The sequence below is a fragment of the Rattus norvegicus genome, chromosome 1 (assembly GCF_021556685.1).
Source record: "Rattus norvegicus strain SHRSP/BbbUtx chromosome 1, alternate assembly SHRSP_T2T, whole genome shotgun sequence".
Classification (NCBI taxonomy): Eukaryota; Metazoa; Chordata; class Mammalia; order Rodentia; family Muridae; genus Rattus; species Rattus norvegicus.
This window is the reverse complement of record NC_141534.1, coordinates 194,870,196-194,880,000: the sequence shown is the minus strand read 5'-3', so window position 1 is coordinate 194,880,000 and position 9,805 is coordinate 194,870,196. Positions and strand designations below refer to the sequence as shown.

At 49.5% G+C, this 9,805-nt stretch overlaps 1 protein-coding gene across 6 annotated transcripts in view; it reads right to left on the bottom strand.

Moving 5' to 3' along the window:
- Positions 1-9,805, bottom strand: part of Itgal (integrin subunit alpha L) — a 37,570-nt gene that overhangs the window by 27,099 nt on the left and 666 nt on the right. For all 6 annotated transcript variants that reach the window (XR_015626290.1, XR_015626293.1, XM_087559944.1 and 3 more), the window contains 8 exon segments: positions 9,228-9,327; positions 7,366-7,457; positions 7,190-7,257; positions 5,740-5,857; positions 5,494-5,624; positions 4,497-4,645; positions 1,453-1,585; positions 1,174-1,324 (listed from right to left, as the gene is read on the bottom strand). Coding sequence is in view for 4 of the 6 variants with exons in the window: in XM_087559944.1 (XP_087416070.1) it covers positions 1,174-1,324; positions 1,453-1,585; positions 4,497-4,645; positions 5,494-5,624; positions 5,740-5,857; positions 7,190-7,257; positions 7,366-7,457; positions 9,228-9,327 (942 nt within the window). In the remaining 2 variants the exon portion in view is untranslated.

The following is a 9,805-nucleotide window of genomic DNA, read 5'->3' as shown; positions in this document are numbered from 1 at the left end:
TCAGTCACTGTACATCATGCGTCGGACTCCAGTGGAAGGCCCCACACCTATGCAAATAGGGGAGGCAATAATTGGACTCAGACTATTCTTTTTTTTTTTTAATGGAGGCTAGACACTGGGAGGAGGCATGGAGACATTCTGGAAGGAGCTAGGGGGTGAGAGTGGGAAAATGGTTAAAATACACTGTATGCTGAGTCTGAAGTAGTGATACACACCTTCAATCCCACTACTTGGGAGGCAGAGTCAGGCAGATCTCTGTGAGTCTGAGGCCAGCCTGGTCTACAGAGTGAGTTCTAGGACAGCCAGGATTAAAATAAAATAGAATTTTATATATGTATGAAATCCTCAAAGATTAAATAAAATAGTCTGTAGTTTTCAAAAAGAGTTCTACAGTTGAGAGAAGTAGTAGACTCTATTCTCTGGAGCCAAAGACCAAATAAACTTTCAGTTTGTAAGCAGCCTTGGCCGTGGGGTTGTATCTCAGCAACAGAGAGCAACTAGGACAGGTTATTTTAGGACAACTGGCCTTCAGTACTTTGCTACAAAGGCCACAGAGACTAACACAGCAGCTAAGTCTTACATCCATGAATAGCTGGTATTGTCTTTTATCTTTTTGTAGGGGTGGTGGAGTCTCTCTATGTAGTCCTGTCTGTTCTGGAACTCACTCTGTAGATCAGGCTGATCTTGAACTTACAGAGATCCTACTGCCTCTGCCTCCTGAGATCTGGGACTAAAGACATGCACCACCGTGACCTGTCCTTATTCTCATTTAACAGAAAAGAGCAAAGTGAACAGAGAAGAAAGAGGTCTGTCTGAGGTCACACAGCAAGTGAGAGGCAGCAGGGACTTTGGCCAGGTCTACCTAGTGTATGTTCCACTGAGTTGGGCATCGAGGCTATGTCCCGGCTCAGGGGACATCCCTATGGATCTGACTCCTACGAACACACACTACAGGCTGCCTAGGGAAATGTCCCCCTTATCAGTCCTCTCTCTGCTGATTGGTCCAAAACCCCTTTGCATTCTAAGTCAGGAAAGAGTGCCTATGGGCACTCCTCACGCCTGGCTCCTGCCGTGTTGCCCATCTTCCGTAATGTGCCACCTACAGTCGGTGAAGGTGTGGTGAGCCTTCTATCAGTCCCTCCTCTCCACCTGCTGCCAGGGTCCGGGACTCACCCTCAATGGCATAAATCTTCCTCTGCAGATCAGTAAACAGATCCTTCAGCTTCTCAAATGTGTCCAGAATCTTGACAAATTCCTCTACAGGTTTTGAGGCAAATATGTGGAGTTTCTCCTGCTTTTGTGTGGTTGAAAAATGCTTGCCAATCTGTGAAGGGGGAGAGGGGAAAGCTGCAGCACCCCAAAATTTCTGACCAGTTTTCTACTAGTCAGAAGACCTCGGGGGAGCTTAGGCCTCAGAAGAAGGGTGAGATCACACAGACCCAGGAACCATACCCCGATGATATAGCGGGTTATGTCTTGGGCTGCATCGATGTTGCCATTGTCACTTGCTTCCCCGTCTGTAATGATGACAAGCACCTTGGTAGCATCTGGCCTGGCACCAGACTCTTCTTTGAACACGTGTGTCCTGTGTCCAAGGAAAGGGAACGTTAGAGTCCTCCCCCAGCAGAGCCCCACTGCTCACCGCATCATTCATTGCCCAGCCAATCACTCAAAAGCCTTTCTCCAATCTACCAGGCAGATGATCCAAGCCTTCTGGTCTTCTCCTAGTCCCCCACCTCACCCTTTGACCACCCCCTCCCTCTGGACTGGCAGCTTCACTCTCTTCTGGGTAGTCCAGAGGTGTGTTCCAGAACCCACTTGTAGCAATGGGGAAGTTTGAAGTGGGGGTGACTCTGGTTTTCACTTAACCTCCATTCTAATCACATGGCAACCACAAAGCTACATACAGGTGTTTGTCTAGATGAAATTCCAATGGGGAAAAAGACTCTGTGGCCATGGACATTTGGAGTCACTTTTCCCAAGCAAGCAACTTATCTGCTGCTTCTTCCTCCCCCACTATGTCTTCTGCTACAGCAGAAGACTCTTTTTCTTTCTTTCTTTTTTTTTTTTAAGATTTATTTATTTATATGTAAGTACACTCTCCCTGTCTTCAGACACACCAGAAGAGGGCATCAGATCTCATTACAGATGGCTGTGAGCCACCATGTGGTTGCTGGGATTTGAACTCATGACCTCTGAAGAGCAGTCAGTGCTCTTAACCGCTGAGCCATCTCTCCAGCCCTTTTTCTTTCTTTTTATTTGTCTGTTTTTGAGACCAGGTCTTACTATGGAGCCCCGGCTGGTCTAGAACTCACTATGTAAACTAGATTAGCCTTGAACTCCCAGAGATCCACCTGCTTCACCTCCAGAGCGCCAGTGTGTGCCACGATACCCAACCCAAGAATCTTCTTAAGAGCATGAGTCAGATTTGGGCGCAAAGGTATAAATGCCTTTGATCCCAGGACTTGGAAAGCTAAAGCAGGAGGATTGTGAGTTAGGGGCTAGCCTGAGCTAAAAGAATAAGACTATATCTAAAAAAAAAAAGGCAAAACACAAATAAGCATACATCAGACCATTGTTGCTCTGCTCAGAACTCCCTATGACTTATCCTGGGGAAGCCAAGACCTCAGTAAAGACTCTCAGTTCTCGCTTATCTGAACTCCTACACCATGCCTCTGACCACATCTTCTGCTGTGTCGCCTCTCCTTCAGTCTCCCCAGCCACAGAGTTGGCCTGGTTCCCTTTTCTTTCTTCAAGATTTTGGGTTTTTTTTTTTAAGTTTAACTCTGTGTATTCACATGGGTCTTTGGGAGAATGTGCACACAAGTACAGGTGCCTGCAGGGGCAGAAAGAAGGCGTAGATCCCCTGGAGTGGGAGTTATGGGATGCCCAGTATGGGTGATGGGATCAAAACTTCTGCCCTCTACAAAAGCAATACAGGGTTGCTCTATGGAGGTCTAGCTAACTGAACTCCCTGTGTACCTCGAGCTGAGCTAACTCCATATGTATTTCAAGCTGTCTGAAACTTGCAGCAATCTTCCTCTGCCTCTGCCCCTGCCCCTGCCCCTGCCCCTGCCCCTGCCCCTGCCCCTGCCCCTGCCCCTGCCCCTGCCCCTGCCCCTGCCCCTGCCCCTCTATCTCTCTATCTCTCTATCTCTCTATCTCTCTGACTCTCTGACTCTCTGCCTCTGCCTCTCTGCCTCTCTGCCTCTGCCTCTGCCTCTCTGACTCTGCCTCTGCCTCTGGCTCTGGCTCTCTGGCTCTGGCTCTGCCTCTGTCTCTGTCTCTCTGGCTCTCTGGCTCTCTGCCTCTCTGCCTCTCTGCCTCCAATCTGGCTCTCCTTGAACATTCCAAATCTACTAAAGTTGGCTCGTAATTGTCCCTCCAAGGCTTGATCTCCTAAGTGGTACTGTCAGCAGCTGGTGGGACTTTCAGGAACTGGAACTAAATGAAAGATCTTGAAGTCACTGACGGGGGATAGCAGGACCCTGCCTCCTTCCTCTTTCTTTCCTTGACTTCTGGGTCACCTCCGCCATACCCTCCTGCCATGATGGACCACAACAGTCTACAGCAGTAGAGCCTGGGAGATCGTGGACTGACATTTCCAAAACCGAGTCAAGGGTGGGAGCTCGGTGGGAGCGTGTTTGCCTAGCACCATGGGACCCCAGACTCTAATCTCACCAGCATACATATGCTGCCAAAACTATGTGCCCAAGCAACCTGTCTCTTTACAGGTTGATGGTCTAAGATGTTTGTGATGGAAAGCTTCCTCCCAGTCTGTGTGGCTCAGGTCCTCACACCTGAGAAGTCTTATCAGCAGAATCCCTCTCTAGCTGGGTATAGCGGTGCACGCCTGCAATCCCAGCACTTTGGAGACTGAGGCAGGAAGATGCGGAGGAAGCACCCTCATGCCTGGCTCAAGTTTGGGGAAATTTTCTAAAGATGTATGTGTGTGTGCATGTGTGTACACATGCCTGTGCCCTCCAGAGCAGGCCATAAGGAGACACAGAGTGTCTTCCACTGTTGCTCTCTGTGTATTTAACCGTGGGATCTCCTTGAACCCAGGGCTCATGTGTTCTTACCTAGACTGTAAACCAGCAAGCCCCGGGTGATCCTCCTGGTTCTATCTCTTTCAAAACTGGGGTTGCAAATGTGTCCTGGACACTCGGTTAGTTACATGAATATTGGGATCCGAACTCCGAGTCCTTTTAACTGCTAAGCCATCATTCCAACCCCCTAATTTTCGGGTGACAGGGTCTTACTATGTAGCCCAGGCTGGCCTCAACCTATAAAACTCAAAATCCTCCTTCAGAAGCCTCCCCAGGCTGCGATTAAGGCGTGGGCCCACCACAGGCTGCTCTCCACTTGACTTTGTACAATCAACTGCCACACTCTGCACCTGCCCACTGACTTCCTGTCTTCCACCGCTGGAAGAGCCAGCTCACATAGAACAAATGCCAAGACACTGGCATGTCTTTCCTCAAAGGGGGACTTACACCACGTAGTTGATGGCACGGAAGGTATTGGTCAGCAAGAACATGGGCGTCACGTTGCCTAGCAGAACATCAGGATTCTTGTTTAGCTTGATGTAGTCCAAGAAAGTAAATTCTGTTTTGCACTCTGTGGAAAACTGAACAGCAGCAAACTAGGAAAGACAGACAGACATGGTGCAGGGTTACAGGTTCCTTCTCATTGTCTGCTCCAGTCTCTGCTTCCCCACAGCTGTGGAAGTCAGGGCCTTGTGATTGTTGGGCAAGCACAGCCCATTCAGACAACTTCCCAATCCCAGTCTCTGCTTCTTCAGCAGACCCTAAGTAACCCAGCTTCACTTCCCTGCCTCAAGTCATTCTTCAGAAAAATTAAGATGAGTATAATCAGGTGTAGAAACAAGAGTAAAGAAACCTCTGCTTTCTTACCTCGAGATGTGTGCTGGGCTCTTGGTCTCTAGGCCCATTTAACTCCCCAGTAGGGATAGCTCCCAGTAACCATGTCTGTGAAGAAAACCCCCTACACTGGACAGCATTATCTCGACCCCACTGATGCTGGGCCAGCCAGAACCACTTTAGAACTGGGGCTCTGTAGAAGGAGACAGTTAAAGTGCCCTTTTGGAACTTTATCATTCAAATTTAGTTTTCTACCCAGGAAATCTAAAGAGGAGATGGAGCCCATCTACAAAGAGAGCAGAGATAGAAGGATGGAGACAGACATAGAAACAACTCCAGAGAACTGGGCCACTCTCAACTCCTAGCTCTTGATGCTGCCAGAGTTATGGGCGCAACCATGCCCACGCTTTCTGAAGACGCACCTCACAATACACCTAATGGCGCTAGTCAATTCAGCTGGGCATCTTGGGTCTGCAACTAGGGTCCTGGTATGCATGGTGTGGGTAAACATGGGTACCTGGTATGCATGGTGTGGGTAAACACGGGTCTTGGTATGCATGGTGTGGGTAAACACGGGTCCTGGGATGCATGGTGTGGATAAACATGGTACCTGGTAGGAAGTGTTGCTGAGTTTCCTCATCACATCCTTCATGAAGTCCACGATTTTTTCAAAGTCCTTTTTATCCAAGCTCTGTGAGCCATCGAACAGAAACACTAGGTCGACATTGCCCTTCATACATTCTGCAGAGACCACATGCAAACAGGGCTGACTGATAAAAGCTTAGCCTGCTGGGCTGGTTCCTGTGGAAGCCAGCTTCTCAAAGGTAATTTTACCACTGAGTCCCCAATTCCTTACCCTGATAAGCAGGACGATTTTGTAATATAGGTTTCCCCAGGCTCTGGGAAAATAAGTAGCACAGCCCACTGAGGTAGGGGTTCTGATCACAGGTCCGAGACAGTCCAGGATCACAGGCCTGAAGGCAGCAAGGAGGGAAAAGTGGGCTTCCTTGTGCTTTGTGCCTTCCATGCATTGTCAGCAGAGAACAGGAGCTTCCAGAGCCCTGTCCCCTCCCTCACTTCCAAAGGGTCTTCAAACCAAAGAGCATCTTTCCCCCGGCTCTAACGGTCTCCACATCTCTAGCCAACGTTCTGTAATAATGAACGCCTCACATCCACAGGACAGCATCTAACCTTCATAGTCCACCGTGTGTTCTGTATTCAGCAGGGCATCGACCCACATTTTTAGGACTTGCCCCTCCCAACCACACATCCTGCATTCACCAAACCAAACCTCACTTTTCCAGATTGGACAGCACCACTCTTTGCATTTATGACAACTCTGTTCTGCCAGACAGCAGCTTATAGACAGGGCTTTTGTCCTTTCTACATCTTTGTATCTTACAGCCTTACCCCCATGGAACCTAGCACAATGCCTGATCTGTAATAGTAGACAAGTAAACAAGTTACAATTAAACACTGCATCCCACGAGGCATAGAGACACATGCCTGTGACCCCAGCACTGGGGAGGCTGAAGCAAGAGAACAGCAAGTTCCAGGTCAGCCTGGACTATACAACAAGACCCTGTTTCAGTTAAAAACAAAAACAAACAAACAAAAAACCAACCAGCCAGGCAGTGGTAGCACATGCCTTCAATCCCAGCACTCGGGAGGCAGAGGGAGGTGGATCTCTGAGTTGGAGGCCAGCCTGGTCTATAGAGAGTGAGTTCCAAGACAGCCAGGGCTGCACAGAGAAACCTTGTCTCAGAAAAACAAAGGCAACTATTAGAAATTAAAAATAAACATAAGCAGCCTGTATACAGCTCGGTTAGAAGTGGAGACGTCGGGGTTGGGGATTTAGCTCAGTGGTAGAGCGCTTGCCTAGGAAGCGCAAGGCCCTGGGTTCGGTCCCCAGCTCCGAAAAAAAGAACCAAAAAAAAAAAAAAAAAAAAAAAAGTGGAGACGTCAGTAGTTCAAGGCCAACCTCCGCTGTGTATCAGTTATGTATGTCCAGACTACGTGAGAAAAGACTCTAGATCCTTGTCCGTTCTCAGTAAGCAGCAGTTCAGTCAACTCTCGGATGCTACCAACAGTGTGTCGGACTTTTCTTTCTTTTTCTTTCTGACACAGGGACTCATTATACAGCCCAGGCTGGTTTGTAACTCTGCAGCCCGGGCTGTCTCCGTTATCCCTGTGCTGGGATTGCAGGTCTACACCTCAGCGTCTGGCTCCTCCTCCCAGCCCCTTTAACAATCTCTTCTCTAGCATTCAGCTCCACAGACTCTGAGGCCATCATACAAAATTCTTACCAAAAGGCTTCCCTTGGCAGCATCTGTCACCATGGTCATTCCCAAGTATTTGGAGGTATGGTTAGAACCTGTAGGCATGGGAAAGGCAGTACGGGAGGACTCGGGTAGTGAGTGTGTTGGGGTCAGCCTCGGGTTTCCTAGGAGCCCACTTCCCCTCGCCTTCCCTCCTTACTCACCTAGGTGGACTGGCTGGCAGGAGCCGCTGCTTGGGTGACAGTGATAGAGGCTTCCTGTGCTGTTCCCCTCTCCTGGAGCTCCCACGACAACCCTGATGGGGAATCTCACGTGTGAAATGAAGTTGCCCAGGCCTTTGCCTACCCAGTCCCTCTTCTCCTATTCCCAATCCATTCCTTCTTCTTTTCTTTCTTTTTCCCCCTTTTTTGAGACAGGGTCTCACGATAAAGGTAGCCTTCGCTGTCCTAGAACTTGCTACGTAGACCAGACTGGCCTCCGACTCACAGACAAATCCTACTCTCTTCTCTTTTCCAAGTGCTGGGATTAAAATTGAGCACCACAATCCTTTTTCTTCTTCTTCTTCTTCTTCTTCTTGAGACTGGATTCTTCTGTGTAGCCCTAGCTGCTCTAGAACTCACTCTGTAGACCAGGCTGGCTTCAAACTCAGATATTTGCCTGCCTCTGCCTCCCGAGTGCTGGAACTAAAGGTGTGCACACCCTGCCTGGCTATATATCTTTTCTTTAAAATTCATTTTATATCCCTATGGTGCCCCCATCCCCATTCCTCTTCTCCTCCAAGTCTCATCCTTAAAATCCTTTCCCTCATTATCCCCTCCCTTTCACCTCAGAGAAGGGGAAGACCCCCTTGGGTACCACCCCACCCTGGAATATCCAGTCACTGTAGGCCTAAGTGCATCTTCTAGAACCCACTGAGGCCCAAAACCATACAGTGGAAAAAAGAAAGCATCTTCAACAAATGGTATCCGGTAGAATTGATGTCTGCTTGCAGAAGAATACAAATAGACCCACATCTATCACCCAGCCCTGTATCTTAACAGGCCCTTCACAGTGATGCAAGGCCTGTTGTAACAGCTTAGTGGGCAAAAGTGCTCACTTAACAAGCTTGAGAGCCTGAGTCTGATTTGCTCTCCTAAGCAGTAGGAGGAGAGAACAGACTCCAGAAGTTTGTCCTAACTTGCGTGTGTGCACAGTAGCACTCACGCACACACACGAAGCCCAACAACAATAACAACTGTGTGCTAGAAACTCACTGCCAAGGCAGGGCAGTTCTTACTCTTCAGGAGAGCTCCCCGGTACCCCTTCTTTCCTAGTAGCCAAATAGCATAATTCTAGAAGTTAAGGCTTCTTCTCATTTGTGCTCTAGAAAATTCAAGGCCCAAAGAGCGTCTGTCAGATGGGCACCTTAGAACTTCCTTCACTTAATCATCAATTCAAAAGCTGTTTGTGACTAGGTGTGGTGACATGGGCCTGTCACCTCTGCTACTCAGAGACAGACAGAAGCAGGAGGACAGTAGCCCCAAGCTAGCTGTGGGGATTTAATAAGACCCTCTCTCAAAATAAAATTAAAAGAGAAACCAGGTCTGGTGGCCTCTGCCTGAGGTCCCAGCACCCCCGAGGTAGAGGATCGGGGGTCAGAAGTTCAAGGCTGTGCTCAGCTACAGCAAACGTGGAGCAACCTGCTCTGCAGAGACCCTGTCTGGAAACAAAGACAGCGAACCTTGATGCAGCTCGATGGAGAACCTGCCTAACGGCACCACCAACAACAACGACAAAGCCATCGATGCCCAAGTCTGCCCCACTGTGTGCTTAGCTAGGCTATGAATTAGGATGCAGAAGGGAGATGGCCCTCAGATACTCCTGGGGCATATTACCCATCACCCTCGCTCTGTGGTACTAGAGAGCCTTGCTACTGTGTCAAAGATTCCACCTAGCAGGCACTCGCAGCAGAACGGAGGCCAACCCCTGACATGGGACAATCCCCACCCCAACTGAGCGGCCCTAGGCAGATGTGGGGCCCTGCGCACTCTGCTGCTGGAGGGTAGTTGAAGGAATAACATCTCACCCATCTCCAAACTGCAAGACCTGGTACCCAAAATGTCTTCCAGCTTGTGTCAAGAAGCTCTGCGCATGCCGCGTGTCCAGGTTGTAGCTCCAGGCATTCACTGTGGGAAGCAAACGCGATCAGCGGCTTCCTACCTGGAAGCCCACAGACCAGTGCTGCCCCCGAGGCCAGCTCCTTCAAACCCACTCAGGCTCTGAGCCCCAAGCAGAGATGGATGGCGCCAGGACTTTCTGGACTGGAGAACAGGATACCACACAGTCTGTCTCCCGGGGCAACTCCTCCCAGACCCTGAGTACTAAACTTCCCCATGGACCTATTGGGAAAGAAGGAAGGGTAAGAAGGTGGAGACCCATGAGAAAAAAGCCAGGGGAGGAGCCTCCAGGAAGAGAATGACCAAGTTCCCAAGCAGGGACCAAAAGAGTCTGCCCTGAGGCCCCATGGCTGCTCCACACAAGGAGTTTCTCTGGGGACCTTACCACCCAGCACCTGAGAAACCCAATGATCAGTCTCACGGAATCACCATACCTTGAACCCAGCAAGTGACTGATCTTAAGTTCCCCAACTCTACCCACCAAACA